The sequence below is a fragment of the Strigops habroptila genome, chromosome 3 (assembly GCF_004027225.2).
Source record: "Strigops habroptila isolate Jane chromosome 3, bStrHab1.2.pri, whole genome shotgun sequence".
Classification (NCBI taxonomy): Eukaryota; Metazoa; Chordata; class Aves; order Psittaciformes; family Psittacidae; genus Strigops; species Strigops habroptila.
This window is the reverse complement of record NC_044279.2, coordinates 51188994-51214091: the sequence shown is the minus strand read 5'-3', so window position 1 is coordinate 51214091 and position 25098 is coordinate 51188994. Positions and strand designations below refer to the sequence as shown.

Here is a 25098-nt window from a genome sequence, read left to right as displayed (position 1 = left end):
ATGCAGGGAGACAGGGTGGAAGGTGCGGTGACATGTTGATGATGGTGTGATGGTGCTTACCCTGGTGGCATGGAGGCATGCTGAGGGGGCTGCAGGGCTTTATGTGGTCCTCATGGCCACAGCAGCTTTTGTGACCTGGGAGAGGTGTGTCATGTCGAAGTCACTAGGCACAGGGAGAAAATTTAACACTTGGCTGTCTTTCTTGGAGAGCAAAGTCCTCCTCCACAATAACCTCTATACGTATCTTGATAGACCAGCTACCTGCCCAGGGCATAGGCACACTGAACACATCCCTGTCCCCAAGGGATGAGACCCTTGGGTAAAATGAGGATGGAGATTCTTTAAAAGCACAAATAATCTACAAGTGCTCGGGGTGATTATTTTTTCCTAATCCACTTCCTAGAGCAGAGCACACACTGTTCCCCGGCAAATGGGTCACAGCCTTGGGGCTGCTCTGGGGTGATCACCTGCCCGGTGCCTGCAGAGGCACAGAGCAGCCCATGCCGTCGTATTGAACCCTTCACCTTCCTAAACCTTTATGAACTACATGGTGTTTCCAAAACACTTGTTGGGAACAGTCCCTGACCACCCTATGTCCAAATCACAGCAGGGAATTGTTGGGGAAGGTGCTACCCAGGGTCAAACAATTTAACCAAACAACAGATCCAATCCAAGCATCCGGGCAGCCTCCCTGGCATTGCTAAATTTACTCATATAGACATCTCCACTACCTGTTAACAGCATTACTGGACCTGGAGAAAGTCTGATCTTACTCAACCTGGTTTGTTTCTCGTCAGCCCCTCTAGAGGAGAAGCCTACATCGACTCAACAAAAGCAAACCTCTCTCTCACATTAGCTTTACTGCTGCACTCAGAATTTCCCTCAGAAGTTCCCTCTAAGCTAGGTAAAGCACATTTCTGCCTGCAAGTTCTAAGCTTAGCTTAACTAGAGCGTATCAGAGTATTTTCCTTTAATTCAGGATAGTGGTACCTGTGATACTTGTTACATGAGAATCTACTCATCGACATTTTCTTGGCATGTGTTAGTATATTCAGGGATTTTTTGCAAGCACGCAATCAGACTGGCATCCCTTTTGGAGCCTGCATCACCCCTGGCTCTTGCCAGATACTAGCAGGAACAAAGCACTAAACATGCAAAGGGTGCAATGCAGAAAGGATGATCCAAGCAGGATAACTGAGTAGCTCTGAATAGTTGTGGGTAACAAATTAAGAAAAAAATTAAGGCTGGGATGCAAAAAGTATCTTTCTATAGCATAGAAGAGTATTTTCATTGCTTTGAGTTCCAGCCAACAGTATTCTCCCAGAATACTGGGGTATTAAAAAAACGCCTCTCCTCTTATTTCCCCTCCGAAGAGTTGCTCTCTGCACGCTCTCCCTATCCTCTACCTTTCCAGTCCTACTTCTGTTCAGTAGCTGCTCACATTGCAGAGTCTGCAACTAGAAGACTTATTTTCCAGATAAAGCCACTAGGCTTCCCCACATCTTTCCTTTAGGATTACACAAAAAAGAAAAAAAAAAAGAAAAAAAATAATTGGAGACTTGCAGAACCTGCAGGAGTGACACAGGGTCCAGAGGCCTTTTCAGGAGCATCACCAGCAGGGGCTTTGTCATCACCTGCGCTTAACGTCCTCCCTTCTCCCCAGCACCATGCACGGCTCTTGCCCCACCACGCTATGGATTCTACTACGTGGACAGAGGCTCGGGCGTCTCCCTGGGCTCGGTGCTCGTGTACTGGTGCCAGGATGGGTACCAGCTGGTGGGCAGCCAGAGGCTGTCCTGCCTCTGCCAGGACAGCGCTTCTTCCTGGAGCCACCCCCCACCCCGCTGCCAGGGTAAGGAGCTGCTGACAGGGTCTCAGCGGGGTGCAGGTGATCATCACCCCATCGCTAACTTGGGAGGGGAGGCACAGGACCTCACACAGGGATGTCCTCACTCTGGCCAAGCCAGTGAGGGCAGGGGGAGGAGCTGGGGTGCCCCTGCCACCCCGAAAGAGGACAGCAGAGGTGCAGCTTGACTCAGTCAGTGGTTGTCAGCACAGGTGATGTGCCGTGCTTCAGCGGGGTCCCTGCAGCAGCATTTCATGAGCTGCATAAGGTGTGGGGTTGCCAAAGGGTGGATTCACCTGGCAACAGCTCAGCAAATGATCAGGCTTTCTCTCGCTCCCAGTAACTGGTACAGGCAGCACTGAGCTGGGTACCTGGTACCAGCTGATACCTGACTCTGGGTGCCGGGAATAGGGACTCCAGGGCACAGCCAAAACTTTCAGCATGGGGAAAGCTGGACTTTGAATTAACCCAGCATGTCCCGTTTATGAAAGCACACGCAGAACACGTCTCAGTTGCAAATGGCCCTAACATTTGTTGTGGTACCAGCTCATTGAGAACAAATGGTTTAACGTTGAAGGAACAAAGCTTATTGCTTTAAAAGCTTTCTCTCACACACTGTGTACTGTGTATGTACATTAAATAATTTCAGGAAAACTGCCCCCCAAAAAGTTACAGATTTTTGCAGCACAAGCTAAACCACTGAAAATGTAAATGCTACATAGCTTATGTGTGAATTGTAGTGCTCATGCTGGACACTGGGAATCAGACCTGGGACTCTTACAGAAGCAGTTGACAGGCAAACCTGTAGTGCAATAGCTGGCTAAAAAAAGTTGGAAACGGAAAAGGTCTGCCAAATTCACTTTTGCTGCTTCTCTTTAATTTGCTCAAGAGATATTATCTCTATCATTTGCTCAAGATATGCAAATCCATTTTAAACAGGTAGCGTCTCAAAATTAGAAACCAAAGTGCTTCAACCATAGGATATCCGCACAGGTGCTTCAGCTCAGAAGCATTCCAGGCAGCTCGCCCTTTAAACATGAAAACAGAAATGAAGCAATTCACCTCAATTCCGGAGCTGTAAAACCTGGTGATACACAGTCAGTTTCTGTCTGTTGTTCATAAAAGTAAGCATTGCAAAATAAAAGCAATGAAATTCATTGTAATAGGTTACAGATGCTCCTATAGCAAAACATTCTTAACGCTCAGTAGCAGTATTTGCCTTCTCAGCCCGAAAGGGAGGCTGCAGTTTGTGCACTGCTTAATGCAGAAACAACTGGGGGGAACCAAAGAAACCCTCCAAACTTTGAATCACACCCTGGGTTCCCCAGAATAGAGGGCTTTTAAAAAGGCTTTAAGGAAAAAATCCCCATACACTTTTTCTCCTTAAAACAAAAAGCAAACCTCTGTAGTTTCAGATGTCTTAGTTTGGTTATTTTGCAAGGATTGTAAGGTTGGGGATTTTGAATGTATTTTATTACCTTGAAAACCAAAACATACCATTTTTGCAGACATTAGTGAATTCTTTCATATTATTTTGCTCTTGGGATGGGAGCCACTTCCCTAAGTTTAGACATTGACAATGCAAACATCATTTAGGCTTACTTTATGGTTTGATCAGGATGTAATTCATCTGCTCTTTCTGACATTGGTCTTACATTGTGGGTATGGGTCACACACTCAGATGGCCCGTACACCATCCGAGAAAATTCTGGCACAGGTTGCCCAGAGAAGCTGTGGCTGCCCCATCCCTGGCAGCACTCAAGGCCAGGCTGGACGGGGCTTGGAGCAACCTGGTCTGGTGGAAGGTGTCCCTGCCTATGGCAGGGGGCTGGGACTAGATGAGCTTTTAGATCCCTTCCAACCCAAACCACTGTACGATTACACCCATCAAAGTTTCCAATTTTTTTTTTTTTTTTAATTTCACAAGCCCATTTTTCTTCCAAATACTCATGCTTCCTTAAAACTTTTCCCCTGTTTTCCCCTTTTTCACTTTTGTTCCCTTTTCACTTTTTGCTTTTCCTTTTCTTTTTCCTTTTCTTCCCTTTTCCACTTTTTCCCTTTCCACTTTTTTAAAATCTTTTCCACTTTCCCCTTTTCCACATTTTTCCCTTTTCCCACACTTTTCCCCTTTCCCACTCTTTCCCCCATTTTCCGCTTTTTGTCTTTTTTCCCTTTTCCACTCTTTTCTCCTTTTTCTCTTTTTTCCCTTTCCCACACTTCCCCCTTTTCCTACACTTTTCCCTTTCCCACTCTTTTCCCCCCTTCTCTGCTTTTTTCCCTTTCACCTGTTTTTGTTCCTTCTCTCCCTGCCCTGTGTTTTATTCCTCCTCCCTTGGCGCTTCACCCGAAGCCACATCCAACATCTTACATTTTCTCTCCCGTGTGACTATTTCACTTCAATTACCCGAAGAAAATACTAACTCTTATTATGATTTTGGGGATTCCCCCTCCATTAACTTTTTCCTTTACGGAGCCGTCTTTAAACGCTTCTTCCTAAAAACGATGCTCTGAAGAGTAATTATAAGGGGGGGAGCGGGGTCGGGGAGGGGGGATGCGCAACGCCCGCTCCCATCGATCCATCCCGGTCTCCGGTCTCCCTCGCCCCGCAGCCGCCCCGCAGCCCCCGGGCACCGGCTCCCGTGCTGCGGTGGCCGCATCGCTGCTCAGCGGAGCTGTTATCCTAGCGCTGTCCGTCTCCTTCGCCGTCTGCTGCTGGCGGGACAGGGCGAGGAGGAGCCGCGGGAGGTGAGTATGGAAGCGGGGTAAGGGGAGGGGGGTGTCACATCCGAAAACAGCCGCAGCTTGGCACGGTCATGGCTCCAAAGTGATGGTATGTTTGGCACTGATGAGGAAGATGGGGTTTGGAAGGGGTGGTGGCCCGAGGGATGCTGTGGGTGATCGCAGAGAGGGATGCACCAGGTCTCCAGAGCGGCGGAAGGGAACGGACACATGGAGGATGGTGACAGGGAACATCCTTGTTCTCAGGCAGTGTTCAGTGCCCATGTGTGTGTATAACCCAGCATGGGGAAACGAGGAGCCTCCTCCTCTGGGAAGCACTGGGATAGAAGTAAGTGGAGAGCAGGGCTACCAGCCACGACCATTCTCACAGAGCACCAGCACTGCCCTGTTTTCCCACTCTAAGGTCCAGGAGGTGCCCTTGTTTTTGCCAGTGATTCTGTCCTGAACGAGGGATGGCACAGCAACAAGGACAACGCAGGAGCCTACCTGGGGATGTGGCTTTAACCGAGACCCTAATTCCTTATTATAAGTGCATAAGAACAATGAGTAAAAACCCCTGCAAGAGACAACGTCTCAATCTCCCAGCAGGCACCAGCCAGACCTTTCCCCACTGTCCTGCGCTTCTGTGGGCTGGCTGGTGCCCCACCAGCACCCCTTTTCTGCAGGGCTGAAACAGCTTTGGTGCTTTCCTCTGGGAGTGGAGGAAGGAGGTCAAAACCACGGAATAACAACTTTGGTTTAGGATGCAAACATGTCAAGTCTTGCAGGGGGTGTAAATGAAAACAACTGGCCCCCAAAGTGCAAAGAAAGCGTCTGCATCTCTCTCCCTCCACCTTGCAGGCAGCAACAGCACAGGAGGAAAGCCAGGGGAGGATGGAGATGTGACCCCTCCACCCCCGAGAGGGCAAGGAAGGCTTTTGGGAGATTGAAACACTACCACCGGCGTGATTACCACCTCTCGGCCCTTTCCAGCTCCGTGTTCCCAGGGGCACTGGCAGGCTGCAATAACCTGGCTTTCCAAAGGTACCGGTCAGCCCTGGTGCTGGTACTGACCCCAGCTCCTCATGCAGGGCCAAGGGCTGCTCCCAGTGTCCCTGGAGGCAGGAGCGGCCAGATGTAAAACCCAACATTGCTTGGTCAGTCCCCTGCCTCACCCTCTTATGTGCTCCCCACATAGCGCCTAACAGCAGTGAAACCCTTGCACCCGCTCTTTTCAAGGGGGAGGTGAACCAGAGGACCAGGGTTCCCCTTTGCCCTGCCTCAGCATCGCCTGGGTGGGCTGCAGGCTCCTCTCAGCATTGCAGCCCCCTTTCACTACCCTCTCTCCCTCTTGCCTTTACCAGCAGCCCTGAAAGCCTGTCAAAACTGCCCCTGCAGAGCTGGCACCCCGCAGCGCAGGTCCTGCCCCGGCTGGTATCACCCAGCACCGCCCTGCCCAGCCAGCCGTGCCACAGCATCCTGCTGCCCGTCCTGCCCGGCCAGGCCCGCGGGCCCAGGGACCTGCTGCCCCTCTACCACAGAAGCAGTGAGGAACACCAGCTCTTCAACAAGTTCAAGAGGCCGGTTTGAAAACTTAAACTGCTATTCGACCTTTTTTTGTTTCCTTTTCTCTTGTAACACCATCAATTCCTTGAAACTCTGCAGAGCTCAGGGAAAAATCTCACAAGAGCCAGTTACTGCACCTGGATTTTCAAACAGAGAAAATCTGATGCGTTATGTTGAAAGGCTTTTTTGATATAATCCCATTTCCCACCATGTCCAGAAATGCACATCTCAAACAAAAGCGCATGGGACAAGCTTCTTAATTCATCATTAAGATGTGAGATGCATAAAGCCAAGCCTGAGCAGCTCCAGCTTCACCTACAGGCTAAGCATGTGCAGACTTCCAGGTTTTAAACACAAGAGCCTGATTTTCTGTTTCCGGCTCTTTTAAAGGCTGGAAGTGAAGACAGCCGGTTACCAGGAACAAGGAATCTATGTCATTAGATAATTGGAAGCATTTACAGTTCATTGCATTTGAATGTAGGCTGAGATTTAAAGGTGGAGATTTTTTGCTGTTCGGAACTCACCATATCCTCGCATTTCTACAGAGACAATCTTTGGCATGCAGGATGCAGCGACAAGTGTGCAAAGATAGCAAGTCAAGAGGAAAATATGAATTTATCTGAAGTTGAACACTGCCAGGGATGGGGCAGCAACAAGGCCAGGCTGGACGGGGCTTGGAGCAACCTGGTCTAGGGGAAGGTGTCCCTGCCCGTGACAGGGAGTTGGAACTGGATGAGCTTTAAGGTCCCTTCCAACCCAAACCAGTCTGGGATTCTATGACCTAGCACGTTTGAAGGAAAAAAAAAAAAAAAAAACCCCAAATTAAAAAACAAAACAAAAACAGATCCCAAAACAACCAAAATCCAAGCAAACGAAAAACAACCACCAAAACTTGAGGGTTTTCATCCCTTCTCCCCTGTATTAGAAATCGACATCAGGTGTGTCAGAAGCAGCACCCGAAGCACTAGCCTAAGTGCCATCATTTGCAGTTAGAAAGCAATGACACCCATGTTTCTGTCCAGGATTTCCTGGATGGAAATAGAGGAGCATGTTCCAGGCAGCACACTCAGAGCGTGGCCAAGCAGCTTCAGGACACCTCAGCCCCTGTTTGCACCACAGGACAGACCTATGCCTGTGTAGCACAACCGACACGTTCTCGGCACACGGGACTTGTTGAGTAACATGGCATCATGTGTGCACAGAGATGCTGTTTGTACCTCAGGAGGTGTCACAGCATTACAAGAGGTGCCGGCAGCCCCAAGATCTGCTGCATGCACGGGGCAGGGAATGAGAATGAGCACCGAGGATGCGAACCCGCAGCATCACCTGCCATCCAGTGCTCTAGGATGCAAACCGCGTTACTCAAACGTGCTACAAAGGCGAGGAGTTTGCTGACTACCTTTCTATCCACATTTGCATCACATTTCAAGGAAAGGAGCCTTAAAAGATGCAAGGTAGCACATTCTTGTAATAAGGCAAGACCTACTAGTGAACATGTGGTAACCACTGCCACTTCTCCCTGAAAAAAGGGCTAGAGACATTGTTTGTATTATTTCTAATAATAATAAAGGAGGCTCTCCCCATTCCATCTCCTATGTCTTCTTTTCACATCAGCAAGCTATGGGAAGTCTGGTCTGGGGGCTGGGTTTGAAGGGGGAGGGAGCATGTGGCAAAGCTTTTACAGATCCCTTGCAAAGGCAATGATGCCCACAGCAGCCATGTACCAGCAACAGCACCATGAGAAGGAAAAACCTTTTCATTCTCCCAAGACACTGAAGCTGTCGAAAGGACAGGAAAAACAGGACCTGCTCTGCACTTCCCTTCAGCTCATGTCCTAACCTTACCTTTCTGCCCTCCCTCTTTTTGCAGCCAAGTCTAAAAGACAGGGAGGGAAATAATCCTGCTTCAAGATAAGATGTTCTTCGGTCCCCTCCCAGCTGCTCGCGAGACTGCCCAGACAACCTGTGGGAAAGTGCTCTGTATGCAAAGACGCCAGCCATGAATTCAGACACAGCCCTACGGGCGTTTTGGGCTCTCACGAGTACATTGGTGCCATACCCATGGACCATGATTCCACTTCTGTCTCACCAAAACAGGTTTCATGGCCAGGAATTCAGCCCAGGGTCGGCCCTGGGAACAGAACTGCCCAATGTCTTGTTCACGTAGGAAGGAGCTGTCTTAAGAGACAAAATCAGGGAAAAAACAAAGGGAGACTGAAGAAGATGGGAACAAGACTTTTCCTGTTTCCTTCTTTGTTCCTCTCCCTTGTCATGCTTTAAGGAATAAATAAGACGTCGCTATGATTTCCCCTCTTTCCAAGGAGATTTTTTGTTCAAAGAAAAAAAAAAAAAAAAATACATCTGGGACACAATTTCTGAGCGAAGCTTTAAAACCAAAAGTGGGATTTTTTGCTACATGAGGTGAGAGATTGACACCTGCTCTCACCGCAAACCGAAATGACACACATTTTAAATATAGAAATCTTTTGCCAAACATGTCCAGAAAGGTCCTGAAGTATCATAACAAAAAAGTTAGCATTTTCCATAAAACACCTGACACCCCGGCTTTTCATACAGTGACAGCTGTCAGCTTGAAACAAGCATTTTATACAACTAATATTTAAAAAATTATTTACTTGACAAAATTGAGAAGTTTCCTTGCTGTAACGTTTTCCTGACTTCCTGGGGATTTTTTGGGGATGCAAAGCTTAGCTTCCTACCACAAAAATTTGATCCCAAAACCTTGTCAGGCATAGCCAAGTTCCTCCAGCAGGGAAGGCCACAGCCAGGTCTTCCTCAAAAGTCATCTCAAGCTTGCAGGAGACTGAAACCAACGGAAGAAAGATGGGTTAAGCGTAGGAGTTTCTACCACGAGTTTCCCTATGAAGCCCTTACTTAGTTCCTTCTCCCCTTGGACCAGCTTGTCAAAGAGCTGAGTGAAGGTTGTGAAGAGTCACACTCTGCTTCAGCCTGGGAAGGCACCATGAGTAAGGCACCAAGAAGCACTTTTGCATTTATTTGCCAAAGAGGAAGGAGAAGGAAGGTAACCACATAGAAGCTTTAAGTAATTTGTAAACAGGAAGAAAACAACCTCCCAAGTTTATAATCCCACCTTTCTCACCATGTTACTCAGCGGTTCCTGTTAGAGCCACCATCTACCCAATTGTTCTTCGCCCGAGCAGCACATGAGGTGCTGCCCTCTCCACCGGTTCCCCCCGGCAGACCACCAGAGAAACTGCAGTTTTCTCCAGGCTGGGGAAGGGGGTTTCCAGCTGCCTCAGGAGCTGGCCTCCCTACAGGGAAGCTGAAGCTCCAAGAAGTTTAGTTATGTTTTATGCAACGTCAAATGCAATATCCAATTATGCAACATATCATATATCACATTTCTACTTATTTTTTACTTAAATTATATACCTGTAATATCCAACAGAGATAGTCCTAGAACCAGAGGAAACCATTTGAAGAGGGATGGAGACAGCTGCAAGGTCAGCTCATTGCAGATTCCATCCCAGGCAAACCTCACAATCAGTCACTTTTTGCTCAGTGTCTGAACAAAGAGAAAGCACCCTCAGTTTTTTCTAAAAACAGGATTTTGAGATTTTAAACTTCAGACTCCACGCTGGAAACCTCACTCAGCCTGCACGCTCAACTAGAGAGAGCTAAGCAAGTTCTGGTGACAACTTTAAATTCTGCACTGAAGCTCAACATACCAGCCTCCTAGGACTGTGGGCACTGACAGAAGAGGTTTCAGACCCTTTCTAAAGATCTGGGCAATGTTTATGCTGGGACTTGTAACATTCAAATGCTAAAGCCATGAAACTCCAAAAAGATATTAACTGTGAACTTGAAAAGAACAGCCACCCTCCACCAGTCCAAGCTTTCTAGACTACCATTTTGAGTGTTGCTGTGCTGGTAGGAAGAAGAGAGGGAACTGAGCAAGTCCCAGCCTCTCTCCAAGCATCTCTGGAATGGAGAGGTATTTGGCAAATTTGTACGTCTGAGGACTGCAGGAAATAGCGGGCAGTCTAGCAGGATTCACAGGAGAAAGCAACAGTAAATGTGCGATGACTGTATCCCACTGAAAGATTCCACCTCAGATGTGCTGCAGGAGATGGGCTCCCTGTGGCTACCACGAGTCAGGCAGATCACTATCCCATCAGCTTTAGATTAACAATGACCTTTCTATAGTGATTTCCTGACACAACTTTTGTTCAAATGACCTCCACACCTAGTCTCGCTGCATCGGACCACCCTAAACAAGTGTTTTTCATCAGCAAAGCTGGTAACGCATCTGTTGCTGCCAGGATCACCCAACTCACCTCAAACCTCCACAATGCTGCAGTTCAGACTCCTGCATCCCTGCAAGTCACTCTAGCTACCTGTACTTATATGGCAAGAACTTCACTTGACCATTTCCATCTCAGGAGCCTTCACTTTGCCACATAAAGCAGTAAGCTCAGGGCGAAGCCAAACCCTAGAAAGATAGGAAGATGAAGATCTTGCTCATATACAGTGATCTTTCATGCAGACCAGAGCATAATGAGGCTACACCATTTCTTACACTGTAACTCAAAGCTCTGATGATACTTCAGCTTTTTCCTCTTTAGGAGCTTTTTTTACAGTTACAGCCATAAACAGAAGACCTGAGAGCTGCTTCCCATGGGTGGAACATCCCGGAGTAGGGAGAAAGATGCTGGGGTTTGGGTGAAGAGGAAGGAGCACAAGCTCTGACAGTTACTACATTCACATGTAGCTAGAATAAATGATAGTGAAGTGGACAGCACTCCTGTAGCTAGCCACATAGCCAGATGCTGCTGCAATATGTAAAGCAACAACTACTCTTAATGCACGGATTCATGACGACAAGCACTTCACATTATTTGCTTTGTCTCTGGTAAAAATAAATGCCACTGGCAGCTGGACTGGAGCAGAGTTCATTCCCTTCCAGAAGTTACAAGTACCTACAACCCCTTCAAAGAGGGCTGGTCCCCTAACATTCCAAGCATGGTGCCACCTCTCTGTTTCTCGACACATCTCAGTTCTGAGCAGCAAGTTTTTATTCCAGCACTACAACTTTCACCAGAAGGAATTAGTCCCAGGCAATACAGCACCTCCTATGCAATGGATTTAGGTATGCTACAGATCAAGACCAAAGCTAAGCGACTTCCAACTTAAGGCAACTTCCATACATCCTGAAAAGAGGGATGATCAAGCAGCACCCAGGTAACTGTTGTACAATCAAGTGTATTTTTCCAAGCTCCCCTGCAAGGGTGAGGGAAGAAATGGGTGCATGACCCCTTCTCCCTTTGACTTCTTTGCTCAAGTAAAAAAACCTCCACAGCAGCATAGCCAGCCCTACAAACTGTAAAATACCAAACCAAACAAAACCACAAAGTAAAAAAAAACAAACCCAAAATCACCACCAAAAAAAATCAAATCCAAAACAAAAGGAAACCACATCCCACAAGAAAACCTAAATGCACTGCATTTTTCCTAAAATCCAACATCTTGAATGCCTATCATTAAACAAGCATCTTAGAAAAACAACCAAAACCAACTTTTTGGCCATGAGAGTCTATGATGGAGGGAAGGAAAGCAAAATTTCAGAGTTCAGGAACTAGAATATAAACAACTTCACAATTAAAAACTCCCAAGGAAACTGGCAATGGTGTTTTGAGTACGGTTAAAGCAGCCCTGTCAAGACACTGCATTTATAAGGGCATATACCTGCTCATGCTTGACCTGCGAGGAGGAAATGGGAGTTACAAAAGGAAGAAAAAGGAATTTATGCAGGGCTCTTCGCCTCACCTAGAAGGTGACATTATACTCTTTGCTGTAATTCAGAAAAAGATCATTCCCTTATTACATACTGAAAAAGAAAAGAAAGGAAAAAAAAACAAAACAAAGCAGCAGCCAGGAACCCTAATGAGCAGTCCAGCACTGCTGCCCCCCAAATTACTACCCTTGAATTAATTCCTTGAAAATGCAACAAAACTTGTTGTACCCACATGTTCATGGCTAACAATAAATAATAAATAACAATAAATCACAGCTCAGTACACATTCATGTCCATTTTGGAGAAGGAGTCTGGTCCATTGTCCAATTTCATCTGTACCAGACACCATCTACCAAATGTTGCTAGTCCTGGGACACCAGCCTTTTAGTCAAGGACTGCTCTTTGCTTAATGAAAGAAAGAGCTGCAAGTGTCTATGTAATATATAAAACAGCAGACCACGCATTGAGACAATCACATGGACAAAGCAGACACAAGGATGCTCTCCTTTCAGTAGCCATTCCTGTACAGAATCTTTTGTCGCAGGAAAAGTCCATCAACAACAAAAACCTCAAGAGAAACTAATTGAGCTCCACGTGGTTGAACAGTGAATTGCCAGGTTGCTTTGCCACTGGAGCAGGGGGATATCGAAGAATTAGCATCAAACAGTAGATAAAACTAAGGTAAGGGAGGCAGAAGCTGCACACCCACACATCAGCATGAGCTGATGTATTTTAATGTCATAACACCAATGTTACCCACAAAGAAGTCTTTCTTAGGGGGGGGCAGCATCATAAAGAGAAAAATCACTCTAGTTGTAAACCTTTTCCTGACAGCTGAGAGTTTGTAAGTAGGCCAAGCACACAAGCAACCTGAGCAGATGAACCCTGTTCTCTAGTGGTAGCAAGCCACGGATACAGGTTTCCCTCAGCACATCCTGCACTGGGACAAAGAGACAAATCAAAACCCAGTCAGCTTCAGGAATTGCTGTGGCACAAAGGAAACAGTTACAGCTGCTTTGGGAGGCTGGCTTATTTTCAGGGTCAGGAAGGGCACCCTTCTAAAAAGGGAAATGTTAAAGGTCAAAAAATGCCCATGTCTATCAAGTAAGGAAGGAGAGACAAAAAGAAAAGCCCATTGCAGCTTCATCAGCACCTCCATCAGACTGTTCCTGCTGGGCTGTATCCCCAGCAGCAGAGGCAGCAGCAGGAACTGCCACTAGAGAGGATGTTCTAAGTCTGCCAGCACTTCTCATTCCACCACCAGCAGTTACAGTGGGGGACTGAGCAGGGGCTGACTGGGTGGCAAAACTATTGTTTGCTTTGCAGGGGAATGTTGGCATCAAAGGGTGTGTGCATTCCCCCAGGTAACTAGAGCACACCACTGGTCTGCAGCAACCATACCTGTCCAGAAATAGTACATGCAGTTCTTTAAGACAGTAAATACAGTACTATATGTCAACACAGGTAAGAGAACAGCAACAGCAGGTAATTGCGAACAAGTAATGTTTTACAAAGCAGCACATTTAGAGTCATTTTATACAGATCCAATGCCTGGTTCCCCTGTCCAGTGATCAATTCAGGACTTGCTCCCACTCCCTGGACTGTGATAGGCCAGTGCCCCCCACACCCATTAGATGGCCAAAGTTCCACAGTGGGAATGCCCTTCCTTTCCCCTGCCAGCAGCAAACATTGAGGAGAGCAGCCAGCCTGAACTATACAGCTCACACCAAGTGAGAAATCCTTCTGCACAGGCACCTCTAGGATTTCAGGCTCTCTGCCATCCTCATGAGCTCCATCAATCCAGCACCCCAGTCACAAGGTTGCTGGTTTTAAATGTATCTGGCTGGAAGCACAACAGCTTGTTGGAGGCCTTCTGTATGTTAAGATTTCTTCATCCCCTGTTGTGCAGTGACAGTATTTTACACCTTTAAGCAAGGTTGCTGACAGAAATGGAAGCTGTAACTAGAATTCTCTGCCACAGCTTCAGACACATTATTGCATGCTATCTGTCCCAAGTGCCACAGCATTCAAATCAGAACATACAAACAAGATTTTCATGCTTCAGATCTAAAAAGATACCACCAATAAAGGTTAGAGACATACAGCCTCTCACTATTGCTATGAGTGAAGACAACAGAATCCCTTTAAAAATGTGAAGGCTGTATGCTTCTTCCACCCCCCAATACGGAAGTCCTCATGCAAAGCAGTATTTCCATGAAAAAGTAGCTCCAGTTTAGATGAACAGGAAAAAACACCCCATGCAATGACATACAGTTTTACCAATGCAGTAATCAAAAACTCAAATTAAAAAAAAAAAAAAAGAAAAGCAAACACAAAGTCATCATCAAGTTTTCTGTTTTATTTAAGATTTTAGTTTTAATTCTGAAGAAAGAGGTACATTTCCTTGGTTTTAGTTTTAGCGTCAGGTTATAACCATGTTTATTTATCTGTTTCTTTTTTTCCTGTCTTTTCAATACTGCACAAACGTCCAGAAACTACAGGGTTAAGTAAAAGCTGCAGGCAGAGGAGGTCAGAGGTTGCTCCTGATGGTGATCATGTGGCCCCAATGCAGTGCTATCCCAGAGTGCCCTAATCAGGTGGATCTTTTTTTTTTAATTTCAAAAAAATATTTTTAAAAAAAAAAAAAAAAAAAGAAAGAGAGACTAAACAGAGGAGACAGAAAGACTGAAGTAAATATCACTCGTGTTTCAGCTGCTTATAATTATATTATGTATACGCTAGGTATTAAATCTGTGAATACTTTTAAAACATTAAGGTTTACTTTAAATCTAAAGCCAAAATTAAAGAAAAATCTTATTCTCCCCTCTTTAAACCACTCTTTAGCAACATGCCAGTTACTCATAGCTATAAGTGTTCTGTCTTTCAACACACTTCATGTCAAACTGACTGACACAATAAAATCCCCTTCTCAAAAGAAAAAAAAAATAAAAACCAAACCAAACCCCAACATAGCAATTTCCCTGTGTAGTGCCACACTGAATGCAAAATAAATGCTAGGCCACTGCTTGCCCCACATGTTCAGTAATGTCATTTAAATGAAATATTCTTTTCATGTCTCTGCATTTGATTCTGCATTGCATTTTTCCTCTACTGCAGATTGACACTTTTCCACGAGGCGGAAATACTCATATGCAAAAGACATAAGACAGTAATATTCTCCTTAAGCATTGAGACTGCATTTTGATTTCTCTCTCTCTCTCTTTTTTTTTTTTTTTCCCCCTTAGAATGGTTAGAAATATTTCAAACTGTGTATTTCAAACACTGGCTCAGCAGAAACTTAACAAAAAGATACAGTCATGACCCTGTGATGGCATTGCATTTGGGGGGGGAAAGTTTGATCAGGAACTGGATTCTTCAGAAAGAAAGATATGACAGGGAACAGTAGGTGGGCATGGGGAGGAGTCAGGGTGGGACACTTCCTGCATTTCTAACGTTTTGGGTTTTCTTTTTCTTTTTTTAATTCTTCCTCCATTCCTAATGACGATCCAGCGCTGAGCTCTGTAGTAGATCTGTGGGGGTTTTACTGGGGGGTCTGAAGGCTGTCTGAAAGCCTGGAGGTGGGGAATGGAAGCTGGTGGGGTTTGAAGGAGGAGAGTAGGGATTCCAACTGGCTCTGTGCAGAGGGATCTGTGTGCCGAAGGGGTTACTGTGGTGCGTCTGTGATGGTGCTGCACTGGGGCCGTCCACCTCTGTGAGGGCCTGAAGAGATTTTAGCCAATGTGGAGGATTGTCATCTTGAAGGGTGTCTAAACTGTTTCCTGTGGAGGCTGGGATACCTATGAAGAAAAGAAAAAAAAACAGGGATACAGGCAAGTCAGAGCAGAAGCAGTAAGGTGAGCATGAAGGAGGTGAATTTAACCTAACAAAAAGCAACAGTGAGAAAACATGATTAGTTTGTACAGCGAATGCATTTTACATTATCATATATAATTACCCTGCCCGCAAAACATTTAACATTAAATCCAGACAGGAAAAAGTTCCCCCTCAGAGCACTTCATAACCACACATTTTTCTATCAAACATCCTTTGCAAGGACTGCATCCCTGTTGACGTGACCTTACCACACCAAACTACCAGTATGCTGCATGCTTCACCTCCTACTCTGCCTGCTTGAATCATGCTTCAGCCTCTCTAACAGGGAAACACAACCAGACAGCCTTATAAAAGAGAGCTTTATAAACAAGTGGAGTATGTCCCTTTTTAAATAACAAAGTCCAGTGAATGCTTTCAGTGCCTCAGGACCAGCGGCGCACATACCGGACATGCCACCCTACAGAAGGGACACCTACGGATTGACCCTATAGGTAAGTGCTGATCCGCCTGACTGCCTGCAAAGCTCCCGGGCATGCATTGCAAAGGCCTCAGTGACACATTGTTATACCTAGCGGTTCCACAAAAATTCCTGGACCCTCGAGGTTTTGTGGATGGAAGCTGGAAGAGACCACCGCATACTGACTTTTTCCAGATGTTAAATCAGTTTGTGCCAAATACCCATTTGATGGTTTGCCAGCGGAGCTGAAGGAGTGAGAAACGGTTACCTGTGATGATTGCGGGGTCCATCCAGCTGCCAGGGCTGTCCCAATTCAGGCTGTCGGTGGTGGCAGTGTTGGACGTTGGTACACTGTGGTTGGCGTTGGAGGGGGAAGAAGCATTGGGCAGTCCACCAAAGTTGATGTTAATGTTCGGTAGAAGTGCCCTTAGCCCGTCCTGCCATTCCTTCATATTTAAACTCTCTACAGAACTGCTGTTGTCTGGGAGATTTACCAACAAAAAAAAATGAAAGATAAAAAAATAAAAAGCTGAAGTTAGAAACAGATGTCCTTCTTTGGTGGGGTATGGGATTTTCTTTTTACTTTTTAAGCTAAGCATGTAATACTTTCCCTGTCCAAAAACTAGGGTCAATGTTTGTATGATTGATGAATTACTCAGAGGGGCTGGCAGGTTTTAAACCAGGTATAAGGGAGTGGGAGAAAGATTTAACTCCTCCCCCAATTCGTATTTCTCCTTTTTTCTTTTTTTAGTTCAGAGACTCAAATTATCAAGGCCACAGTGGTTCTCCCTCTACTACTAATAGGGGAAAACCTACCAGATTCTTTATGAGAATACCTCTTGTTGCAAGCTAGATAACCCAATTTAGCTGCTTTATTAATGGGCAGCAGGCTCAAAAGGGTTGTTTTCTTTGAAGTGTATCAAAATGAAGAAAGGCTAGGTAGGGCTTTCCAATAGGAACCGAACATCAGGAACCAGGGAGGTGAAATAATATCACAGGAGTTTTTTGTTTTGTTACAGCTCGCTCATTCACAGCCCTACAGATGTTCTTCCGAAGGAAATGGTAATTAGGTTCTCATGAAGTCGGAGGGAGTGCAATTTCCTCTTGCAGTTGAAGAACAGTAGTGAAAATTCTTTAGAGACCTTTCAGAATAATTCCCGACACAGCAACATCCTCAAAACTTTAGGAGGCAAACCAGCTGGACACCAAAACAGTCAAGTCTCAACTATTTGCCTGGATGTTTCAGGGCACGTAGTGAAATAGGACAACAGGAGAACACGGCTATTAGCACTACAGCAAGTGATCCCTGAACACAGACATTAAACCATTCTATCTGGAACAGACTACGAGGTTCTACAATCCATCTCCTTCTTTAGGTATATTAAAGCGAAACAAACCAGGCAGGAGCATCCCAGTATTTATCAGCCAACAGAGAAAGTCATACTTAATTAACTTGTGGTCAAATATATTTGAAAAGAAAGTGTTGGGTAGTACATTGGCAGTACGCTCTCCTTAACAAAATCCTAAAATATAATTTTATTTTTTTAACTATCTCTGCCTGTCCCAATTGAAGAAAGGACCTTGATATCAATCAGAAGTCTTACAGTGAGATATTTACACAATATTGCTACTTCATCAACAGCAGAAAAGATTTAAGCCTTCATGGAAAATTAGAGGATATCCCTAACTTGCAACTTTATGTTGGCGAGTAAAGAAAGCAGTCTCACTTGCTATTGAAACCTGCCTTAGCAATTTTTGTAAAGCGAATGCTCAGAAAGAACTGATGTCTTGAGCAATTACCTTTTTGTAACTAGAGGGGGGTGGGAAGAGAAGCAACTTCTTGAAATCCTGTGCTTTCATGCGGAACTTTCCTTCCCCAGGCCAGAGGATTTTTAGAGTAAAATTTATATAAGGTTCTGCTTCTGCACAGAATTGCAGCAAGCAACTTCAATCACAAATCACAGCTTAGACATACCTCAGTCCATGTAACCAACTGAACTTCAAAACAAATTACTATGCAAATCTGCTATATCCACTTTGTCTATGATGACTGTTGGAGCAATGCATTCATTTCTAACGCTATGCATACCTAATGCAGTTGTTCCTTGCCTAGTGCAAGCATCCACCTTCATGCATAAATATCCCCACGTAGCAGGACAGCAGCTGACACCTACAACACCTGTGGCCAGACTGATACTGTGCATGGAGCCTGGACAAGGATAACAGCACATCTTTAGCATGCTAACAGCATACTAAAGTCATCCTCTGTGCTTAGGCAGGTTTGCAGAATACATCTGATCACAGACTTTGGAAGGTTTACAGTTGACTGCTGTTATCCCCACGCACTGACTGAGGCTGGGGAATTGCTCTTCATCAGAGGTTACAGCATTAAGTACCTCCATAGAGAAGACAGACAATTCCTAAGCATTCCCATAAACAAAGAGACAGATCAAAAATCAGGTAGTGGAAGTAAACCCCAAAGTCTGCCTTTTACAACACGCATCATGATACATCTAAAGATAAGATTTTGAGGTGCTACAGGAGAAAAAGTAGCAGTGACAGATCAGCTTAAGATCAGCTTTTTAGTAGCACTTCAGCACACAGACAGAATCAAGCGGCCAGACTTAAGTGTGACTATCCACACACTGTGCGCAGCAATGTGCTCACGGGGTGTACAAGGCACTTAGGGTGGAAAAAAAACCAAGCCAGGCTTATCAGCAATTTGTTCTGGCTTCATTCAGCATTGAGCCATAGCACATACAACTGGCTCGACTTCTACATTCATTTCCCCCACTGTGAATCAAATCTACTTCCTGTTCCCTCCAGAGCTCCCACTGTTTTCTTTCCAATATTAATGCACACAATAAACAGTTTTAAAAGAGTTTGGTGCAATAGATTTTTCATTCAAACCTATGATCCTGGGGTTAAAAAAAAATAATCAAAATTTCAAGAAGTATTAGCCAGAATTATCCTCAATAGATATTTGCTCACAACTTTCTTGAACATCCATAACCCTATTTGAGACATTTCTAAATACATTTTTTGGAACAGAAGTAGCCAGCTCATGATCACAGAAATAACTGTGCAACAGATTCTGCATGCTACACCCTTAAGTTTCCACTTTATTTTCTCACAGCTGCTTCCAACAGCTTGTGCAAAGAAATACAGATCAGTTTAATCACTTGCTTTGACACATCCTGTGTGTGCTTACTAGGAGCATGCATTAGTGAACATACTCACTGCAATACCTGTGAGCTCTGCAAGCTCATAGTGATCTTAATCACGGACATTACTAACTCCCAATATGCCCTCCTCAAAGCTCATGTGCAAGTAAATAAACATGTGGTAAACTACATGCCTGCAACGTGTCATTGAGGAAGTCTAATGTAAACAAAGCGAGCAACATTTCACAAGGAATGGGACAGGAAAAAGATGTAGTAGGACATTAGGCCACCTTGGGCTAAGAAAATACATGTATTTTGTCATGTTATTCTCCATTTAAAAAAAGACATAATACAGAATACGTTAGAGTCCAGAAAGATAGCAAAGCAGTTTTGATACAAGATTTTCATGGAACAGAAAAGGTTGGCACTGTTTGGTGAGGAGACACTAATCTGTGTGGCAGGCATAGTGCACCATTGCTGTGTACCCTCACACAGGACAACAGAAAGTCAGAAGAAACTGAGGAAGAATGTCTTTATCTCAACTGTCAGTACAAAATCCACTCAGAATCACAGATATCCATGTTTTATTTGCTAGCAATAAGGAACTTATTAAAATCTTGTGCTCCTGGGTACGAAAGTGACAAACCAGAGAATTCCCAAGGATTTATCATCTTTCCCAGGCAGCTGGATTTGTGGGGCTGAAAGGCAAGCTCTGATAAAAACACTGCCCTCTGACATCAAAGGAAAATCAAGCAACATATTACTTGGGTGTCTCTAACAGGGTTTTCCATCTTGGTTAATAAATGCACATGGTAAAGAAAAAAAAGGACCCAAACATGACCAAAGTTCACAGCTTTGTCAGACTCCTAGTCCCTAAGGAGAAATGCTGCAATTAAATTATTTTGTAATATGGGATCTGGTAAAAGATTAAAATGCATTAAGGCGTTAAAGTAGATGGGATCAGTGGAGAATGCAAGGCTTTATGACACTCCCTGTGTTGCCCTCTGAGGCCTCAGTTACTGTCCGTGACAGGTAAAACACCAATTAGAAAAACTTCAGATGCAACCCAAGCACGTGAGCAATGTCCAGGCACCACACAGCCATACCCAAACCAAACAATTAAATCAGCATGTCTTTGCTGAGGTCTGACAAGTTTTAAACAAGAGCCTAAGTGAAAATGCAAGTCCACCCCAGAGGCAGGAGTTACTTCCACCATATAAAGAAAATAAATATCTTCAGAAGATCATAGAATGGTTTGGGTTAGGAGGGACCTTTAAAGGTCATCTCATCCTGTCTCCTGCCATGTTCAGGGACGTCTTCCACTAGATCAGGCTGTTCAGAACCCTATCCAACCCGGCCCTGAACACTTCCAAGGATAGGACAAAGAGAATCAAAACCAAACTCGTGCACACACCTCCCCCTCCTCCCCCCCCCAGCTAGTTTGTCTTTTCTGTTAATTAAATTTATGCTTCCGCATGAAGGCAGTACTGTAGTTAAAAAAGATCTATTTGCTTATGAGCATTTGCTTATTACCTTTCCCTGCTTCTAGACTTAATTGGTTAAACGGAGTAATTTTTAGAGTAGCTAAAAGACTTTTCAGTTGGACATCATAACATAGGGGCGTGAGAACCAATACACCACTGTTTCCCCTCAAGGACTGGAAATACTGTGTCCTTCCACAGACTCATCCTAATTTAAAGTAGTATGTCCACAGACAGTAGGAAAACATAGAAGAAAAGTTAAAACCCAGTTGACTGCAGTGAAAAGATTCTACACACCAAGATAAATTGGAGATTCCTTCTCCCATGCCCCAGCTTTGTCTCTGAGAAGAGAGAATAACCTGACAAAGCATCACTGAAAGCACCACTACTCACATGAAAAATATGCTTGAATACACACCCCGAACTCCAGTCTTTCCTTGCTGTGCATTTCATAATCCTATCTGGTCTAGTGGAAACCTGTGTTTACAGAGGTGAACTGTTTACAGTGCTAGATCCCACAGTTCTAGCACTGAACTTTTTCACGTGTCTGAGGTAGTATGCCAATATGAAATACTCGTATTTAAAATTTTCAAAGTCAACCGCTTCCTTAAAGTGAGCAAAGGGAAGAGAAAAAAGCTTCATCATAAACTTAACTTGTCCACCCAATTTAAATAAAAAAATACAGAAAGTTAACTCAAAATGGAATATGATTGAGAAGCTTGAACATTCACCTGTATAAAACCTGGTTATTTAGGGAATTTCTAAATAAAATCATTGTCTCATCATGACATCCTACCAGATAGTCTGGTAGTGTTACTTCACTAACTACCTGTAATACCTTAAAATCATTCCTTCAAATCAGGGAAAGCAGTGTTTTTCTGGTGGAGAGACAGCAGAGAGGATGATGGCCAAGCAAGAAACACTATTCTGCTGTACACAGTGAATACCTTAGAAGATGTTTGCGCTACTGTCAGCTGCATTGACACAGGCTGTTCCCTGACTTCATAAATTCTGACAAACGTAGACCCAGAAGCATTTCAGATTTGGCTGCACTACATTTGTGATTTTGATGCACTTGACCTTTCATATTGAGGGTAATGGGACAGCATGTCTTCCAGTTTACTTGATGGGAGACAAGCACAGTAAAACAAATGTCCTACTAGACCATTTCAAATTACTGCCTCAATTCTGATACAAGTCTATGGTCAAATCCATATTAAAATTCACACAGTACATGCTTAAATAAATACAACTAATAGCAAAGATCACAAGACCACCCCATTAAGTGTAAAGCAAGTGTATTTCTTTGTTCTGCCAAAATCATATTCCAAGCTATTACAAGAGCCTGGTTTTGTATTAATTGTGTAAAACCATTAAATACCTTTATGCCAAGAGTCCTAAATATCCTAGTTCCACAAAAAAACAAGCAGTCCTGCAAATGTAGGTTGCAATTATTTATTTCTTTAAGAACCTATCAGTATGCCATGTGTGTGACAAAGGCACAAAACAGCACTACAGAAAAGCTTTAAATAAGCAAAAGAAATTCAGAGGAAAATCATCATGTGAGAGAAAAATAAACTCAATTACCAATGTCGTGTACCTGACTGCACAGAGTGAAGAGACTACCAACGTGTATTCTGTAATAGAATGCCTATTGCAATGACCTGCTTGTAAGAAGGCCCATGTGAAATTTTCAAGGACACTGTACAGTAATGGTTTTGAAGCTTTGGCAAGACAATCAGGATGACAAAGTTCAGCTGGGGGTGGGGGAAAAGAGAGGGGAAAAAAAAAAAGGTAACAGAAAAGACTACCAGAAAGAGATCACCAGGAGTCTTTCAACATGATTAGAAACAAATGGGGCCACCAGAAAAACATACCCTTTGCAGTGACACCCCTGAGACTTCACTGATTCTGTGTGCTTGTGATTTCCAGGAATCCCACAATGCTTAAACCAAATGATGGAGTTTCACCCATTCACAGAGGCCTGAGAATGTCACTGGCAGATTAAGCAAAACTGAATCCATCTACATTTAAACAGCAGTGCTGCCCATCAGCAAGACAAATAACCACTTCATATTAGGGAGATATCAAACGACAGAAGCACTGGAAGATAAAGCTGTTTGCAGGGAACATTTAAAAGCCTCACCAACATTTTTGACACATGGGAAGCAAGTTAGCAATCCATGAAAACAGCTTTCTAAGTGTCATACCACAATGCGGATTTCACATGGAAGACTTACGGTCAGTGAGCTCTAAGAGCTGGGGAGACAAAAGGTGTACATACATACATGCACATGTATATGTATATGTACATCCACACACCTACAAAGTTGTCTTTGTTAGTTGAGACACACGTCTGCCCTCAGCTTTAAAACAGTGCATGTAAAGCAGCTTTTATCTTGATTCCATATTGGTTTCCATGGTCAGATTACTCAATTTAACAGACAGCCGTGTAAATAAAAAAGCACCATTTTTTAATTCAAAATAAATCAAGTGCAATGTAACATGCCAGTAAGCCAAATTATCAACTAAAAGAGGAATATGCTGAATTCTAAAGTAATACGCTTCAAAGGGAAAGTAATTTTTTCTAAATAATCTTCCTTTTTGCTGAAGATCTGACAGCAAAACTTTAAAGCTTTCTGTGACTAAATAAGTGTAAAGAGTCAGAAAATTTCTTTTCAGGGGAAATCCCTTCTACAACATCAGTGAGGGGACAGCTCATCTCAGACATTCAACAGGAAGATTCATATTTGCTTATATGTACAGTATCAGGATTTTATTAGGTTTGAGAAAAGCAATTTTACATTAAGTATTCTAGAGAGTTCTTGCAATTTACTCATACTTACCATGGCTCAAGAGACCAAATCTAATACATAGTTATAGCAGCCAGCCACCCAATTTTAAGCTCTAAGTAGATTTCAAATTGAGGTTCCAACTTGCTTTGAAAAACATGCTTGACTTCATATCCAGTGTTTCCACAGTATCCCACCACTTTTTATTAGTGACTTTTTAATCATTTATTGCTAAAAACGCATAGTGATCAACTGCAGGACTTCAATCAAGTTGAAGCCCACTGTCCTGCACACAAGACTGACAATATACTCCATAATGCTTCCACCTTAGTCAATAGCCTCTTTTTCATGTGAGCTAGCAAGACGCTTCTCACCCCCAAAAAAAGCACCCCATAAGAAAATAGCCAGTTCTCACCACTGATAATCTTAAATATTAACATAAACCTAAACTGAACATACAAAGACTTAAAATAGTGAAAACCTACATACAGAACAGTTTGATTAAAAAGCTTAGAAAAACCATGCATTTCTATTAATCTGAGGAAAAAAAATGTTCATTTTAACCCATGTATACCTGCTGCTTACTCTCAGATCCTGCACCAGGGTTCAACCTCACCAGGATACCCTGTCTGTCAATTAAAACCAACACTTTGACCTCATATGAAAATCTTGGGTGTACAAGTGTACTGGTGGGTACATGTATAGATATATGCATAAAAAAAAAAAAAAATACATGGAATTTGCCCTATGGCCAATGCAATAACTAGAATTGGGGGGGAGGGGGTGCAGGAGGAGGGGGAATAAAATCAGATCCTCAAAGCTGTATCAATAATTAGCAAGAGATTTTCTAGCTATGAAGGTTCTGGATTCCAGGAGTCCTCAAAACCAATTCTCTAACCAAGGCTGTGAGACCAGCATTAGCACAGCGAATGCATACTCTGAGAGATGATAAATTAATTTTTCTACAGCTGTAACAAACAATTAAGGCTAACGTACATTTGTAGATACTTCAATCATTCTGTAGGAAGATTAGATAAAGCTGAGAAGAAAAACAAACCTTCCATGATATGAAATTAATTCTGATTACTAAATACTGTCTTCCAGTAGAGGTGACCTACTTTTTAAATACATGCTTTTTTAAAAGTAATTCTTTTGGGAACAAGCTGAAGTTCAAATGAGGTTGTGATGTAGAAGGAACCAAGAGACAGCAAAGGATGGAAAAGATCAGATTCCTCCCCCCCCCGAATGTGATTTGGTATTGCTGGAGGAGAAACACTTTGTAAAGCTGCTTTTTCAATTGCTGTTATCCCTTCAGCATATTTCATTTACACTCCTCCCCAGTACAATTGCTAAAAAGATTGTGTCTGCCCCTTCTCAATGATTCTTCAAGTTGGTGCATTTCAAAATATGTTTCTGCAGAAAGCAGATGAACTGTCTGTGCTTTTTGCTGACGTTCATCAGTCA

The 25098-nt window shown here is 43.8% G+C and overlaps 2 protein-coding genes across 12 annotated transcripts in view; one reads left to right on the top strand and one right to left on the bottom strand.

Moving 5' to 3' along the window:
* LOC115605303 (sushi domain-containing protein 3-like) lies at positions 1-6154 on the top strand. The gene is made up of 5 exons (XM_030479570.1): positions 1-22; positions 1664-1852; positions 4456-4591; positions 5426-5608; positions 5929-6154. Exons 1-5 carry the CDS (start codon positions 1-3, stop codon positions 6152-6154), a joined length of 756 nt encoding a protein of 251 aa, XP_030335430.1.
* An 8090-nt stretch (positions 6155-14244) lies between these two features.
* The window catches only part of CNOT4 (CCR4-NOT transcription complex subunit 4), a 79426-nt gene continuing 68572 nt past the window's right edge, over positions 14245-25098 (bottom strand). For 8 of the 11 annotated variants that reach the window (XM_030478417.1, XM_030478419.1, XM_030478421.1 and 5 more), the window contains 2 exons: positions 16466-16678; positions 14245-15703 (listed from right to left, as the gene is read on the bottom strand). In XM_030478417.1, the coding sequence (XP_030334277.1) occupies positions 15402-15703; positions 16466-16678 (515 nt within the window). In that variant the 3' untranslated portion in view covers positions 14245-15401. The remainder of the gene's footprint in view (positions 15704-16465; positions 16679-25098) is intronic. The other 3 variants (XM_030478426.1, XM_030478427.1, XM_030478428.1) reach the window with 1 other exon arrangement.

Excerpts from the sequence above, each read along its gene's own strand:
- LOC115605303 (XM_030479570.1), top strand. The coding sequence starts at position 1 with ATGCAGGGAGACAGGGTGGAAG. Across the intron at positions 23-1,663 it reads GCAGGGAGACAGGGTGGAAG|CACCATGCACGGCTCTTGCC; the intron begins GTGCGGTGACAT and ends CCTTCTCCCCAG. Across the intron at positions 5,609-5,928 it reads AATAACCTGGCTTTCCAAAG|CAGCCCTGAAAGCCTGTCAA; the intron begins GTACCGGTCAGC and ends TGCCTTTACCAG.